The 18,486-nt window shown below is 40.0% G+C and overlaps 1 protein-coding gene across 1 annotated transcript in view; it reads left to right on the plus strand.

Moving 5' to 3' along the window:
- LOC126383560 (F-actin-uncapping protein LRRC16A-like) overlaps positions 1-18,486 on the plus strand; it is a 93,651-nt gene that overhangs the window by 13,802 nt on the left and 61,363 nt on the right. The window contains exon 3 of the mRNA XM_050034074.1: positions 5,702-5,752. Coding sequence (XP_049890031.1) covers positions 5,702-5,752 — 51 coding nt within the window. The remainder of the gene's footprint in view (positions 1-5,701; positions 5,753-18,486) is intronic.

The raw sequence follows: 18,486 nt of genomic DNA on the forward strand, positions 1-18,486 counted from the left end.
CTCCAGAGCTACGCAGCCTTGCAGCAGCCATTCGTCCTCTACCTGTTGCGCCTCTCTCTCTCTCCTCCTCCATTCTTCAATTTCACGAAGCTCTTCGTCAGTGTATCCTTCCAGCTGTTGCTGCTTGTTCAGGCACGCTATGAGATCGCTGCTTGTTCTCGCGATATTTCGGCCGCGCTTTGGAAAGCAGAGCTAGATGATAAATAAACATGGCAGCACACCGGTAAGGTAAGACAACACGTTTACATGTCGTTTTCTATATGTTCTCTGACATTTATCCTAACGATATGAGGCGGTCTTTGTGGAAAAAAAGCTTGTTTAGTGGACTAACTTTGCACTTGAAGGTATGCCCCTTCACTTACGTTTTAACAGGTCTGACGCTACTAATGCGCCCTGGCTGTATCTAGGCTAACGGCTAACATGCTAACTATTATTTCTATGTCACTAGTCACTTGAAACAAATTTAGGACGATAGGAGACGGGTTGAAATAAACCGAAATTTCCCTTTAAGGGGTTTAACAACATCAAACGGCTAACATTACTAAAAAGTTTATTAATGGGTTTAACGACATCACATGGCTGACATTACCCAATGATTATGAACTGGTTTAATGACATCACACAGCTAACATTACCCAATGGTTATTAACGGGTTTAACTGCATCACAAGGCTAACGTTACCCAACAGTTACTAATGGATTTAACAACATCACACGGCTAATGTTACCCAACGGTTATTAACGGGTTTAAAGACATCACATGGCTAACGTTACCCAACGGTTATTAACGGGTTTAAAGACATCATACGGCTAACATTACCCAACGGTTATTAACGGGTTTAGCGACATCATATTGCTAAAGTTACCCAGTGGTCCTTACTGGTTTTAATGACATCACACGGTAAATAGGAGAGCAGGGGGTTATCTCCGGACAATTAACTGGTTTAGAGCGGCAGGTGTAGGGTGTGTGTCCCCATTAATGGACTGACTGCAGTGGCTCTGGGGACAGTCCTTCAGCGCTGCATCTGACCGGTGTAATACAGAAAGGGATCAGACCTGTGGCACAGTTGAGTTGTTGTCCTCTAAAACTGTGAAAAACATCCACACTGGTAACAACATGTTTGGCTCTCTAGTTAGCATGCTGCATTTGCTCTTCTCCTTCTCTGTCTTTATTGGTGGTGTTGATGCTGCTACAGTCAAGTCAGTGAAAGCAGTTTGCCTTTGTATTATCACCTCTATTTATTGGCTATAATTTTATTATATGAATGTTAAATAATAATATACATTTCTCATTACCGGCTGATAATCTGTCTGCCCGATATGCATCATGCATCCCTAATATTCAGTTTACTGTCATAGAGGAGTAAAGAAACAGAAAATGATTACATTTTAGAAGCTGGAAACAGAGATATTATTTTAATAATTGACATCTAATCGTTAAATTGTTGCAGCTGTACTTTGCAGACCAGTCAACCAAACTGGGAAAACCATTTCTTTGTGGAGCTTTGTGCATGAGGACTCTGTCGTGTTAAAACAGGAAGAGGTCTTTCCCAAACTAAGTTGAGCACAAGATTTCTGTTGGTTTGAATGATACAGCACCAGCCCCAGATCTGAAATACAACATAGTTTGTGGACAATGGCTCTGGCAATAAATCTGGAAGGCTTACCATTAGTTCTCTTGTCCAAAACTTCAGCTAATGCTGCAGCTTCATTTGTCCTCACTGATCTTTTGTATGTGAATCATGGACGACACAAAAAAACCACTTAGTATGTTACTAAAATGAAGGCTGTTCAAGTGATTATTCTGGATTGTTCCTGCAAAGAGTCATGTAAGAGTAAACAGTTGAATGTATACTTGTACGAGTATCTCTTCTATGAGTTGTTGAAAGACACTGGAGTTAATCCTGAGGCACAAAGATAAGAAAGAGGTGGGTCTTTCTGTGGCAGGGTATCTGGTTTCATGTAGCTGCAGGTATGTGGACTCACCTCAGCTCTCTCTGTATGAGTGTGTGTGAAAAATAGAAAAGAAGTTAAAAAATTAAAAAAAAGGCGGACAGATGTTCTGACTTGATCCTGAGACCTTCTGTTTACATCTTGTCAACTTTAACCCAGGAAGTGCAATGAAACACTTTTTCTATTTGTTTTATTTTCCGTACACATTTCTTTTCCTTTGACCACATACCAAGACTCTGCAGAATGTGCCTTCAACTCCTGTTGGGACTTGACTGTAACAACCCACTCGCAGCCACAGGGTGTTGGGACAGACACACACACACACACACACACACACACACACTGGGGCGTGCACAAACACACCACATTCCACAGCTGTAGACCAGCACATTAGAAACCGATGCCATGATTTCTGAAAATGAGGCAAAACACACTAAATGTTTCATGGTGATGTGTCGGGCAGATTTGTTTTCATTTGTTTTAGGAAAATTAAATGCAGATTGTTTCTTGAACCACAACACACTGAAAACACACAAGAAAAATACACCAGGGATTGTGTCAGAGCCAAAAACAAGAGCAATCTCAGCTGACACCTCTTTAATTTTAAGAACCTTGACAATATGAGGAATAAGGATTTTCCATACCTGAATGTTGAAGCTAGTGTGAAGCTAGTGATGAAGCCGCAAGTTTCCCTTTTTCAGGCTATGACCTCAAAATTGTGTGTTTGCATTAGAAACTTGTTGGGTACTGCCTTAAACCTGACTGTCTTTGACCCTCATTATTTTAGGTCAAGGAGAGGCTTGGGTTTGATGCATTTAAATATAAGAAGATTATTACAAAAACATAAAATGGATCACATTGGTCTTTTAATATCTAAGTCTGTGTCTGATATCCTTATTTTTACTGAATCATGGTTAAAGAAAAGTATTAGTGATGCAGAAGTAGCAATTAATAATTATAACTTATTTTGAATTGATAGGGTAGGTAGAGGAGGTGGTGTAGCTGTCTATGTTAAATTCAGATTCTCAGTTGCAGTTTTAAAGAGTGTTTCACTCCCTAAGTTATTTGATTTTATTGCCCTGAAAGTTGATCTTGGTTTCAATAATACCCTCATAGTTGTAGGTGTCTATAGACAGCCATCAGCCCCAGCTGAGGCCTTGGCTAAGCCGGCTGAACTGCTGTCTCCTTTTTCATCATCTGAGATAGTCATCTTGGGTGATCTCAAGCTTGACTGGTTATCGCCTGTATCAAACAAGTTTAGAGATATTTGTAATATTATGAATCTGACACAATTCATTTCTGATCCCACACAATCAAATCCACATGATATCTCAAAATCCAGCCTAATTGATATTATTCTCTGTAATAAGCCCGGTAAATACATTTTCAGTGGTGTATTTGACCCTGGCATAAGTGATCATCTTATTGCCTGCATCAGAGATGTGAGCATTAGGAAATTATCCTCCCATATATTAACTAGAAGGAATCTGAAAATACTCCATAATCAGGCTTTTCTATGACTTGTTTCATAGCACCATGTCTAATGTTACCAAAATCCCTGATGTAGAACTTGTCTTGAATCATTTTACGAATGTTTTTAATTCGGTTGTTGATAAACATGCTCCTTTTAAGAAATATAGGGTAAAAGCTAGGTCAAGTCCACGGTTTACTGCAGACTTAGCTGTTCTTTTTAATTCCAGAAATAAAACTTGATCTAGAGCGAGGCAGTCTAAAAACCCCTCCCATTAGCTTGTGTTAAAATAACGTAGGAACCGCTGCACTGCTGTATTAAGAAAGGCTAAGTCAGACTACCATACTCGCTTTTACCAGCTCCTCTCATGATCAGAGCAAATTTTGGAAGATTGTTAAATCAGTTTGGAAAAATACCTCTTTTCCTACCAATATTGTTAATGGGCACACTCTTTTAACAGACTGTAAGGACATCTGCTCTGCCTGTAACAGTCATTTCACTGCCTCTGGACTGGTTCTAAATGACAGTACACTTGCCTTGGATAGCTAAATGTCTACCTCTTCAATAGACTGCAATGTGTAAAGATGGGTGATGTTCACTCCAATTTTTTGAAGGAGACCTTTTATGCTTTTTGGAGTGTTTTTCCTATTCTTTAGTGTTATAGCATTTGTCTGCTAATTTAAAAAAAAGAAAAAGAAAAAAAAGTCCAGTCTAAAGGGAGTTCTGTCTCCCCACAGGCACACAGATCCTGACCTGCCTGAAACCGCTCATTTGAATTTCCAGCTTTTACTTCTGCGATTAATTTCATAATAATGTACATGGCACACAGTGCCCGCCTACCGGCCACTGAGCCACTCCCCAGAGCTTTATATTTCGGACTCTGATAAATGACATAATCAATGATAATAATCAGTAAACCTGAACTCACTTAGAAACCAACAAACACATCCCTGTGGTTCTACAATCCACAGTCTACCGGGTTATCATGACATCGCCTGAATGGAAAAAAATCTGCTGTTTTGACCATTTTACATCAAAGACTGCTGGCACTTCATTATGATCCAGATTTCTCACTGTTACCCATCTGTTTTCTGTTATGTAGTCTGCCTTTGTGGACTCTTTCACCTGCTCATTCACACAAATCAACCTGCACTCACATCTTTGAAACACCTGAACCAGGATGTTTCCAGACTTTATAAATTGAACACAGGGTGTTCACATCGTCAGGCTCTCCCGTCACTTAGAGACAACCTCACATCTGACTATGATCAGTGTGACCTGGAGTAACCTCTGTCTTCTTTGGAGGGTTTGCGTAAATACCGCAGCTGGCTTAGCCTCCCGTCGCCTCTGTCCCTCTCTCTCCCTCTCTTCATTAAAATCTCATCACAGTAAAAGTGTGCTGACATGGATTATTTAACATGCACCCTTTCAAACCATAACACACCAATTCACATACTTGTGATGAGAAGAAGTTACTGATTTGGTCAGTTATAAACACGCTGGAAGCTGCTCAGCAAGCAGCTGTAATGTGCACTCACTGCCTGCCAGGAGTGCACGCACGGTGAAAGATAATATATAGTAGTATCTCAGTTAGTGAAGCTGCCAACATCTCTGCCAGTGAAGCTATTTTATGTCATTTTACTTTCAGACCTTCTGACGTTTCAGTCTCATGTAAAAAAAATACATAGATTTTTATTTACATGTGGAAGGCACCCGGTTAACATGTTAAAGACAGAACACAAAAAGTTGTATGTAAGACATGTACTCTATGCAGCTGCAGCTGAAAGTGTGAATCCTGGTCACATTACAGATTATTCATGAGGGCATTTATATATATATATATATATATATATATATATATATATATTTTATTTTTTATATACATACATATATATATAAATGCCCTCATGAATAATCTGAATGAATGAATAAAGTATATATATATATATATACTTATATATAATGTAAGGCAATAGCAGATTTGACCCCATATTGCATTTTGCCAATGCCTTTCAGCTCTTTTGATCTCCACATGTCTCTGTGAATCTCCACGATTGGTCAATACTACTCAAACTACAAACAGAAACCAGAACGCTTCGGATACGAAATTCTTGTCCCATTGCCACCAGATTCTGAATATTTGCAGATATCTGTGTATGAAGATTTGGTTGAATCTTGGAGCAGATATGAACAAGTCTCGAGTTTACAGTTCTGTTATTTAGTGAGAAGTTCCTTCTGCCTATCTTTCTGTCTAATATGTCTCCGTCTCTGTCCTCAGGTCCTGGCATCACATCGAGCCTATCTGTTGACAGCACGGGTCCCTTCCAAGGTTAGTAAATCTAATCCTCATCTTCATTCTCTCCATCCACAAAGAAAAATTGTCTCTGATCTTTGTCTTTCTCTTGTCATTCCTTACTATTCTCTTACTTTCTTCCTCTCCTCCTTCCTATCTTCCTCTTGCTCTTTCTCCTCTTTGGGAATGTTTGTTATTTGGTCATGACAGACATGCTGCTGCTTGTTCCTCCACAGTCAGGTTGCCTCATTTTCACTTTTCGTCCTGTTTTTACATGAACAGGGGCCACAACAAGTCATAGCACTTTCCTGACACTTTAACACACACACACACACACACACACACACACACACACACACACACACAGATAGAATCAGGTGACAGCTATTGGATGGATTGCCATGATGTAGACATTAATGATTCCCAGAGGAGGAACTCTATCAGGGCTGCCCCCAAATAGTCGACCAAATGCTAGTGGACTAGAAACCTAATTGTTTCTAGATAATAAAAAGATTTCATTGGTCACTTAGTTGCAGAAAAAAAAAACCCAAAAACATGAAACTCTATCAGGAGATGCACCTTGTCAAATAAATCAAAACCTATATGTCTGGACCATGTGGGAATTTAATTTAAAAAGGACAGACACAGGAAGAGGCCACGCTCAGCAGTCAGGAGGGAGTCATATTACAAACCAATCACAGCCGACAGATATCTTTCCCTTCTGTAAATATTCAGTCTGATAAATATGGAAAAGTTGATCATGTTAGTGCAGGGCTACCCAGAGCTTTACATCTGTCCCACAGTCGATAGGCCTACACACTTATAAACAGCGTCTGGAAGAAGATCAGCTCTGCTCTCAGGATTTCAGGTAAATAGGCTATAAGATGCTTGTTAAGGTTGCTTAGCAACCTCAAACGCAACCTGCTGTGGCACTCTTGAAAGCTGGTACAAAAAAGGCACAGGAGTAGCACCCAGCACCAAGGACGAACCCAAGGTGATATGTAAACTCATCTTCATTCATCGACTACAAACATGACATATCATCTGAAACATGGAAGTAGCTACATGCCCATTAGCCACTTAGCACAATCATTACTGCTTTGCTGACAGCGTCATTAACAGGCGGCTCGCTCAGTGTGTGACATGCACTTGTAGATAAAATATAGGCCTATATTAATGTACGTTCATGAGTACGGTTTTGTATTTCTCTGTAATGTAGCACAGTGTTAACAATGTTACTGATACTATTCTTTCTCACACCTTCAACTCAAACCATTGTGTTGCCCCGCCCAAAATATATCATTTAATAATTAAATTAATATCATGAACAAGCAGGTGACTGGTCGACTAATGGCCCTAAATGACAACTATTGGTCGAGGGGCAGCCCTCAACTCTAATGACTTTGGTGATACCTTTTTCTGTAGTGGCACCATGAGCTTCATGTTTGTGGGTTTGAGTGAAATGTCTTGGTAACTACGTGTTGGATTGACCATGAAGTTCGATACACACATTCATATTCCCCTCAGGATGAATTGTAATCACTCTGAGTTAACATCTAGCGCCACCAGCAGGTTAGTTTGTCTGGTACTTTGGTTTAAGACCAAATAGCTGCAAAACTGATGACATTTGCGTCGCCTAATTTTAACAAAGTCTTTATTTGAACGTATTTAACCTTTTAACTTTCTTTCTGTTTTAACTTCTCACAATGCTTTTAAATAATCTGTGTCTTTATTCCTCATATCACACTTCATAAACCCACATTAGTGCTGTGTCTGTATTTATTCCTCGACTTCTTCCTGGTCATCTGTGTGTCTGACTTGATATTTATTGTCTTTCCTCTTTTCTCTCTCTCTCTATGTCTCTCTACCCACATGCGAACATGTCCCACCATATGGAGACATCTGATAGTTTTACCCACAATGCAGCTGTGAGAATTCAGCCTGTGGGAAAGGAAAACAGTGAGAGGAAGAAAAGTTCAACCTGCAGGGCAAGCAACAGACAGACGGGGAGAAAAACATGCTTGAAATAGTAAAAAAGTAAAGACAAAATGTTTTCTGTGATGTACGTCCTAATGAAATACTGTCATAGATCTTATCCAACAGTTAAAATGAATACACGTTCAATGGATAGTAGAGATGAAAACTGATTTGTTGATTGGTTTCTCCCGATTTTCAAGTTAAAGAAGAGCAGACATTAGGTAATGAAAAACACCTCAGGTTACAAGTCACAAAACCCGTTCAGACTGAAGCTTGAACTTGCGCACTTCCCAGTTTTAAGCTTCATAAATTGCTTTAGAAATTATGGGTCATCAGAGTGCTGTGTTATTAAAAGAGAAGTGAACCTGTGGTTGCATACAGCTCTAAAATAACTGACTCTGTTTCCTTTTTCTCAGGCTCAATTTTAATGGCGCTCTGGTAACCCTGCAAGTTTTTGGCCTCTGACTAATGAATGCGTGAATCAGGCCAGATAACATGTAAAAAATACTCTGGAGTTTGCTCATACTGAAACTAACTCTGGATGTTGGATGGTGGATTTGGGACTGAGAGGTCTCCGATTTAAAACCCACATCCTGCTGTGTCTCCCAGCACAGTCACCACAGATCGTGACCTCTTACCACTTGGCATAGAAGATGTCTATCTCTGCAGGTTCTGTGCACACCGTCTGCTTGCAGCCCAGAATTTGTAACAGTGCAGATTATTGCTGCATCTTCACTGCATGGTACAGCACAGATCAACTCCACTTACTCTTTGTGGTTTTCCACTAGTTTAAGATGTGGTAAGTACCTGCTAGTGCCTGGTACTTTTTTTAGTAACACGTTGGTCGAGGCTCAAAACGAGCTGAGCCAATACCAGAGGGTGAAGTGTGAAGCACTGATTGGTCAGAGAGAATCAGGACATCTAGCAAAAACCTGACATTTTTAAAAAGCAAAGCTTCCACCAAGTGCGACTAGGGCTGCACAATTATGGTCAAAATGATAATCATGATTATTCTGATCAACATTGATATCATGATTGTTTATCTCAGTTATTAGGGACAAAACATTTTTACTTCACTTTTACATTTAAATCTACAGAGCACTGCTTTCACTTCCATGTTGTGCTACATTCCTGCTAACTGACAAATATTTGCAGCAAAATAAGACTTAAAATAGGGCTCTTCTTCACCTGAATTCACTGGATGGATACAGTGATGCCCTGTACAGCATTGCTGGCATGGAGGACATATGTCCTCTTGGCCTTAATGCCTCAATCATTGTCCAGTTTGTGTTGTTTTTTTATCAGTTGGTTTAACAAATTAGTTGTGTTGCTTGGTTGCACAGACACAAGTCTCTTGCACTCTAGATCCAAAATATTTCCAAACAGCAGATAATCCATACAGAGGGACTAGCTTTTCACTTTCTGCTCTAGACATCAATTATCGTCTGCTCTCTGTTGTATATGTCATTTTTTTCTGGACTGCAGCTGCAACATTCAGCTCATGGCAGCTGCCATGGCTGTTAGATTAGGATGCTCTTTGGTTGATATACAGTGGAGTTTCTATTCTACTTCACATTTTAAATGTCAACATCACAATCAGTTACGTTCATTTAATTGTGGGAAGCCAAAATCTAGATTTTATATTTAAGTAGTCAAAGGTCAAGTTCATCCATCCGTAATGCATCCATCTCATTTTTTTGAATGCGATGTCGAGAACACCTGAATTAAGCTCTCATCTCTTCTTAAACTGATCAGATGTTGGTGGTCAAAGGTCAGTGTCATAGTAACCTTGTCTGTCTCATTATTGTGAATGCGATATCTCAAGAACGCCACAAGGGAATTTCTTTAAATTTGACACAACTGTCCACTTGGACTGAAGAATAAACTGAATTGAGATTGAAATTGAGAATTGTGTGGTCAAAGGTCAAGGTCACAGTGACCTCACAAAATATGTTTTTAGCCACTACTCACAAATTCATATGCTTATTATGACAAAAATTCATGCAAATGTCTAATAGGATAAAATGATAAAGTGCTGACAATTTAGATCCAAAAGGTCAACTTCACTGTGACATCATAATGTTCTGCATAAAACACCTCTCTATGCATTATTCAACATCAAATCTCAAGAACAGAAGGGGACACATTTGGTCAGATACTGCATTGGTGACACTAATCTGCTTCTCTTCTGTGTGTGAAGCGTTCATGTTTTCACAGACATGGATGTAAATTGTAAGAGAAACTTGACTGGTGTGCGGAGGCATACAACGGCAGGGATGGCAATTCTAGTTTTTTACGTGTTAGCTTGGTCTTTAAAAATGTTGGACAATATATGCACGTATTGAATACAGTTTAAAAACCGCAGCATTATTCGTGCATGAAATAAATTAAATAACCTCTAGATAAAATCCAGTGACTTCCCTCTGGCAGCTAACCCCTGATCTGTTGTTCCAGAGTGGGCCGGTGGCTTTTCTAACTCTGTGTGTGTGTGTGTGTGTGTGTGTGTGTGTGTGTGAGAAACAGAGGGTGGTTTGTTCCTCAGTGTGGACTGTCCCGGCAGCAGAGGGAGAAAAAAAGACAATGGTGGAATTTAACAGTTGGCAAGGAAAGGAGGGGAGGGGGCACTGTGTCTCTCTGCCCGTCATCCTCTCTCTGTTTCTGTTTCTGTAGATAAAGTCCAAACCCATGCTTACCTCCCTCCTATCTCTCCTCTTTATCCCACTTTTGTGGTCTCTTTCTTATTCTGTCTCTTCTATCTGTTCATCATCATGCTCCTACATTGTTTCTCTTTTCTTTCTTTTATTCACTCCTTGTTTTTTTTCCATCTTTCAGTTTCTTTTTAATAACTCCTGTCTGTTCCTCCGTCTCCGCATCTTCCTGTCTTTATTTATCTCCCTTTCTCCTCCCTTTCACTTGTACTTTTGTTGGCAGCGAGTTAATAAGTTGGTTATTTTTACTTTCTCTCCCTGGATTCAAAGGAAACTCTGTGTGAGGTTGTGACTCTGTGCTCTAGACGTTTGTTCAGCAGAGTATTTGTTAGCTGTTGTTTTCACATTCCTATTGTTTGTGTTTTGTTTCCTGTCCCCGGGGTTTGTCCAAGTTCTTAGTGTAATAACGTCCAGCTTCATATCAATGTCTCTGCTACTGGTTCATTTAATGAACATGTAAATCACACATCTGCTCACAACCTTTGATGTGGAAGAGCCATGGACAGATTTCTTTTTGAAGCATTATTGATAATTGTATAATGAAATTATTAGAATGAATTTTTTTTTTTTTTTTTTTTTTAACCTTTATTTAACCAGGAAGTACCATTGAGACTGAAAATCTCTTTTACAAGAGAGACTTTTTGTTTCTTTTGTGATCGTTTTTATACTTGCCTGTTGGTCTTGCTATTTACATTGTATGATTGTTATTACTATTTTTAATTTTATACTTTTAAGCTGTGTTTTTGCTTTTAATGTAAATCACTATGTGATTTTGTATCTGTGAAAGGTGCTATATAAATAAACTTTACTTACTTACTTACTTACCTAGCTGAGGCAGCAGCCAATCAAAACACATTTAAAATGCAACAGATATAACATATAATACAAAATCCACCACAAAACATCAACTATGTGTGTGTTGTCACAAAACCCGTGTTTCTAATTTTAGATCTTTTTGAAGATTGTTCTATGTCCATGGTGCAGAATAGGAGAAAGCAATTTTGCCCAGATCTGTTAAAACCCAGGGGACATTAAAAAGCAACCATTTGGAGAAGCATAGCTGGTAACTGACACACAGAAGGGTACAGAAGTGCAGTGATGAGTAAGGGACTCTGCATTTTTCATAAAATTAGAGATGCATGGTAAACTGAAACAAGGCTATGTAAAATGGAGGAGGTTGCATGCATATACAGTATGTCACCGTAGTCAATCACAGACAGAAAAGTAGCTTCCACAATTTGTTTTCTCAGCACTGAAAGTCAAACAAGACTTATTAATAAAATAAAAGTCGATCTTCACTTTAAGCTTCCTAACTAGAGCAGCAATATGTACATTAATTGAAAGCTTGTCATCTATCCATATACCCAAGTACTTGTATGAGGACACTCTTTCAATGGATTTACCATCAGAAGTGAAAATGCTAAAATCGTCATGCAGGTGGGAGCGAGCTTTTGAGAACACCATGAACTTTGTTTTCTGAGCATTTAAAAACAGTTTTAATCCCAGCAGAGCGGTTTGTAATGACTGAAGTACAGTCTGAAGCTCTGTACTATGAAGGGAGCATGCATGTAAATGACAGTGTCATCTACATATAAATGATTTGTATTCCAGCATTTTGCTGGAATGTCTTTACCCAAATCATTTATAGAAATAGAAAACAAATTTATGGCCATCTACATAAACAAAATCCATTCATTAAAGCTTTTGACCACGTTCACTCCATGAGGATTCTGGTGTCTTCGGCTAATAATATGGTCTTTCAGAGGCTGTAGCGGATAGAGCTAGAGTGAATTCTTTGAGGCCCTGACACACCAAGCCAACAGTGGGTTATCAGTTAACGTTGGGCTGTCGGTGAGCACCTGTCTCCCTAGTCTTTGCGGTGTGTCCAGCACCGTTGGCCCTCATCATCCCTTGTTGGCTTTTTTAAGCCAATTCAGCATGTTGAATCAATGACAGTAGAGCCTGTTGATGTATGAAATCACTCTGATGGTCAGTTCAGCTCAGCGCATGAAAAGAGAATGGGAAGTAAGGAAAGTAAACAAACAGCTAAAGCCAAGAGGGAGTAAGACCAAAACAAATTCTTACATAAGATAAGATTATTTTTCTTTAGTCATTGAGCTCTTTAACAGAAATGTTTCCTGATGGTTTGTGTTGTTGTTCACTGGTGCAAATATGCTCTCTTCTTTCAACATTGGATTGTGTTGAAATGTGCTGACTGGCTAGCATCATATCGGTCTTCTGGTTTTCCTTTTTGAATGACGAATACAAACGACTGCTGTCTGAGTTATTTCCTCTCACGCAGGTGCAGAACATATGTACTGATTGGCTGTGGTCTTTTTGGTGTGTTCATGTGCTACTTTTTGGCCAAGGCACAGGCAACATGAGGTGACGCAACAGTCAGCTTTCATCACCACTAGTAATTTCATGTCGGTTTGATGTGTCTGGGCATTTAGATGTAAGAATCCACTGGCACCAACCACATCATACTAGCATGTTGTTAAGGGGTTAAATAACTCTACAAAGTTAGGCTACATTTGGGTGAGGGAAAAACTGGTATGGCCATTTTCACAAGGGTACCTTGACCGCTCAACTCAAGATATCTGAATAAAAATGGGATCTACATGTACCGGTGAGTCTCCCCTTTATAGGCATGCCCACTTTATGCTAGCCCCATACTGTTGTTTCTCATGCAGTACAAATGTGTTATTTTCAGCTATTGTATTTGAATATTTCTGTATACTGGACTCCCTACACAGTCATGGAATTGCATCAATTGTGCCTGACTGTAAAGCTTAGACTCTTGCGGATTAAATAAGTCCAGTTTTATTCATATGTGATGATGTTAGCTCCCATAGTAGCCATTTCATTATAGTGAAACCTTTTTTTTTAAACTTGGCCTTACTGTATAAAATGACCTATATTAACCTCTAAGATAACCACAGCCTCATGAAGCTTAACAGCCACAAACAAGAGACCTCAAGCATTCAGAGGATGTTTGCCTTCCATAAGTACACTGCTCAAAAAAATAAAGGGAACACACAATCATCACAGTGTAACTCAAAGTCAGTCAAACTCTCCAGGATGGCACATCCATACACACAGTGGCCCAAGGGTTTGCTGTGTCTCCCAGCACAGTGTCAAAAGCATGGAGGAGATACCAGGAGACAGGCCAGTACACCAGGAGAGGTGGAGGTGGCCGTAGGAGGGCATCAACCCAGCAGCAGGACCACTATCTGCTTCTTTGTGCAAGGAGGAACAGGAGGAGCACTGCCAGAGCCCTCCAAAATGACCTCCAGCAGGTCACTTGCATGCATGTTTCTGCCCTTACTCTCAGAAACAGATTCCATGAGGGTGGCATGAGGGCCTGGCATCCACAAGTGGGGCCTGTGCTCACACCCTGGCACCGTGCAGCCCGGTTGACATTTGCAAGAGAAGACCAGAATTGGCAGATTCGCCACTGGTGCCCTGTTCTCTTCACAGATGAGAGCAGGTTCACACTGAGCACATGTGACAGACGTGACACAGTCTGGAGACGCCATGGAGAACGTTATGCTGCCTGTAACATCCTCCAGCATGACCGCTTTGGCGGTGGGTCAGTGATGGTCTGGGGAGGCATATCCTTGGAGGGCCGTGTGTGCTGTGCTGTGTAATAAATGGTATCAACCCAAACATTGCTGCAACAACCTATGAGACATAAATGAGCATGGAATTGCCATCATATTCTTCCATCATAATGTTCTAAGCTCCTTTACACTCTAAAAGTTTGAATAGGTGCCTAACCAAAACCGTGTTTATTATATATTTCTGACTAGAAAAACTGGACACACAATGCTGAGCTTAATCTCTAATTAATCTTCAGGTTCCAGCTTCCAGATGATGTGTATCACTTCTATGTGGCATCTAATCCTGACCTGCTGTCTCCCCATAAAGATCCCCTGTCCCCCCCTGAAAAAGACAGAAATGGTATGGAGGGGTGGAGTGGAGCAGGGGTGATTGCTCTGTTAAGGAAGACGTTTCCATACTGTGGTCATTGCGACACAGTCAACTGTCTCCTCTTAAGCTCTCATCTCGACCGCAAAACTCCAACACAAGTTGTAACTTGACAAGAGTAAGCTCAGTCTAGCTGTCAGCAGGCCTCTTTATCAAAGACATTGATGTTAAACTAAGATAATGTAACTTTTTAAAGAAGACATGATGCATGTCCTCTTACAGTACAGAAAGTTTCATTCATAAGCAATTAAATGTTTGTTAATTCGTTTCTACACATAATAACAAGAACTTTATTTGTATAGCACCTTTCAAAACCAAAGTTACAAAGTGCTTTACAATACAAACAAAAACAATTAAACAAATAAAAACAAATAAAAGATCCCAAACATCAAAACACATATTAAAATAGATTAAAATAACAATACCAAGGAATTAAGAAAAAGCCATACGATAAAAGTAAGTCTTAAGAAGTGATTTAAAAGAGGACAGTGAATTTGCCTGCCTGAGATCTCCAGGCAGGGAGTTCCACAGCTTAGGGGCCCGAGTGGCAAGAGCTCGGTCACCTTTAGTGACAAGTCTTGACTTTGGAACCATGAGTAGGGCCCTGCCGGAGGATCTCAGGCAGCGATCAGCCTCGTAAGGAGTTAGTAGGTCACATATATAGGCAGGAGCCTCCCTGATCATTCAAGGCTTTAAAAACAAGCATTAAAATCTTAAAATCAGTTCTAAAACTCACGGGTAACCAGTGAAGGGCAGCAAGGACTGGTGTGATGTGATGAAGTGATCTCTTCTCTTGCTACGAGTTAAGAGCCTGGCAGCAGTGTTTTGTATCAGTTGTAGTATTTGAATGTTGCGCTTGCTGATCCTGGAATAAAGTGCATTGCAATAATCGAGTCTGGACGTGATAAAAGCATGGATGACCTTTTCTAAGTCAGTGGGAGAAAGGAATGACCTGATTTTTGTAAGATGTCTTAGTTGTGCGAAGCAGGACTGCATCACTTTGGTCACCTGAGCATCAAAAGATAGTTCAGCGTCAAAAATAACTCCTAGGTTGTGGGCCTCATTACAGACATTATTAGATAGGGCACCCAGACTAGAGGAGAGCTTATTTACACTAGCAGTGTTGGGGTCAGAAGGAGTAATTATGATCACTTCTGATTTGGAGTCATTCAGCTGTAGAAAATTTTTGGACATCCAATTTTTAATTTCAGTCAGGCAGGATAAAATATGTGAAACATCTGTGGTACAAAGTATCAGAGGGACATACATTTGGGTGTCATCTGCGTAGCAGTGAAAATCAGTGTCAAATCTATGAAGGATTTGCCCCAGGGGTAGTATCTATATAGTAAACAAGAGGGGACCCAAGATAGACCTCTTGGGCACACCACAAAAGAGAGGAGCACAGGAGGAGGAAGCATCTCCTAGCATTACGGAAAATGACCTATTAGACAGATATGAAATAAACCAGTCCAGCGCAACATCACTGATGCCCACACTGTTTCTCAAACGGCTGATCAAAACATTGTGATCCACAGTATCAAAGGCTGAGCTAAGGTCAACAAGAATTAAAATGGAGTATAGTCCAGAGTCTGCTGCAAGCAGCAAATCATTTGAAATCCTGACCAGAGCCGTCTCAGTTTTTCAAAATTGTGATTGTCAATCATAAAAGAAATCAGCTGAGTGGACACAATTTTGTCTAAAATCTGAGATAATAATGGCAGTTTGGGAACAGGCCTAAAGAGAAGGCGTCTTTAGAAGACGGTAAACAATGGCATGTTTAAAATAGGAGGGAAAAGTCCCAGAAGACAGAGAGCAGTTGATGATTGTTAAAATATCTGGACCAACCATCTGAAACACAGCTTTTAAAAACCAGGTGGGGATGCAATCTGAAAGGCAGGTGGATGATTTAGAAAGTGCAACTGTGCATTCCAGGGTAGATAGAGAGACTTTCTACGCATGATCTGGTCTGGTGTAACCTGTAGCTGATGATGGTTAGAGTTAGCTAATGTTAGCGTGTAACTGGTTAGATTTTCCTCTGATTTCTGACTTCATGACTTCTCTTTAATTGTGCTACTGGTTTTTAGCATTCACCATTGTCTTGTAATGGTCCGTCATAGCCTTAGCAACTGCTGTTCAGTAAAGGTGGCATATACTCTTTTTCCACCAAAATTAGCGAGTGCATGCAGATTTTTTTTAAACCTTAAACATGTACTAAAAAAAAAGGCGATAGACTCCTTCCTCATAGAGTGGTGCAGGAATGGGTCCTAAACGCTGGAAACGCTCTACAACATAAAATATGTCAGTAAATACCCCACTGTAATTTTTACAGCTTTTATGTGTCTCAAAAAAGGTTGTTGCAACAAGTTGTCATTCACAGCCTTGATGTGGTGGCAACACTAAAGTCATGCGATCTTAGTGTAGTTCGTTTATTCCTTAATGCTAGCTCTTTACCTCTGGTGATTGCTTTTAGGCTTCAAAAATCATCAAGGGGTGTTCATTTGTGAAGATTATCTTGCTGAACAAAATGTGTAAGTATCATAAACTTTTGTTTGCCACAGAGCTTATTTTCTACAATAATTCAAAATCTAGTGGAAAAATCCTGCAGGTTTTTTGACGAGGAAACCAAGGTGATGCTAACTTCATCATCTATAGAAAAGCAACATCCCTGCCCGACTCTAATGCCAGAGATTCGGCTATGTACATAGCTCCGCATTAGATGAATAGGCCTTTCTGTTGTTGTTTTTTTTTAAATTTATTGGTATGTCATGTTGGGCATCATGGACGCCCCAGAAAACTGGTAAGTAAACAGTAGAAAGCAGCATGGAGGCCAGTGAAAATGGTACAATGGTTTCTTCTTTTTCATATCTCTTATTCATTCAGTCTCTCTTTTTAACTCAGTGCCAAGAAATTTGGAAAGATGTTTGAGCACTGCTTAGACGGAGACAGACGGTATCTTTAGACCGTACATCAAAATGTAAAAATTACTTTGTCGTATTTCCATTACTGCTGAACAGAGCTGGAGCAGATAAATACCTGCGACTTCTGCAGAGCACTTTCTCCAGGGAATTAGTGACAATTGTAACTTTTTCCACTAAAGACAAATGGCAGATTTTAGTGGGTGTTTTTTTTTTCTTCTGTTTTTGTTTTTGTGGGTTTTTTTTTGTTTTGTTTTGTTTTGTTTTGTCTGGTGGGAGAGAGGCTTTACTGTTATTTGCTTGATAATATAAAACCAGACCAAAAGTATGTGGATACCTCAGCAATCCAGCCATATGTGAAAAAAACCATGGTCATTTACAGCCTCCACTCAGTCTTTCCACCACATGTTGAACCTGATGCAGAGATTAGTTCCCATAGAGACACGAGAGCATCACTGAGGTCCACTCTGATGTTGTGTGATCATTTCTGTCTCACAGTCCAGCTCATACCAAAGGCGTTACATGGGGTTGAGATCAGGGCTTTTAGCAAACCAGTCAAGTTCTTCCACACCAAACTGAGAAAACTATTTCTTCATGGAGCTGGTTTTGTGCACAGGCGTGACATTATGTTGAAACACGAAAAGGCAAAACACAGTGTTTCCACAATGTTGGAAGCAAACTATTGTCTTAAACATCCTATATGCTGTAGCATTAAAGGATACGTACAGTAGATGTCAGTCAGCACGTCCCCAGTTTGGAGAAACCGACAGGGGTACCACCACACAAGCTTAGCAGTGTACTTCTGTGGACGGAGGAGCAGCAAAATGTATTTGAGGCACCTAAAAAGATGAATATGAGTTTATGTGTATGCAATATCTAGAATGTTTTCACCACTTTACGTTACCATCAGACAGTGATTTCCAATGAGAATCAAAAGATGTTATATTGCTCTCTTGAAAGTAATGGTATATTGATGGACCTACACTTGTGTAGCGCCTTTCTAGTCTTCTGAGTCTTCTAGTCTTCTCAAAGCGCTTTTTACACTACGAGTCACATTCACCCATTCACACACACATTCATACACTGGTGGCCGAGGCTACCATACAAGGTGCCACTTACTACTCACACACAGATGGAACAGCCATCAGGAATAATTTGGGGTTCAGTATCTTGCTCAAGA

This window comes from Epinephelus moara, chromosome 22, assembly GCF_006386435.1.
Source record: "Epinephelus moara isolate mb chromosome 22, YSFRI_EMoa_1.0, whole genome shotgun sequence".
NCBI lineage: Eukaryota > Metazoa > Chordata > Actinopteri > Perciformes > Serranidae > Epinephelus > Epinephelus moara.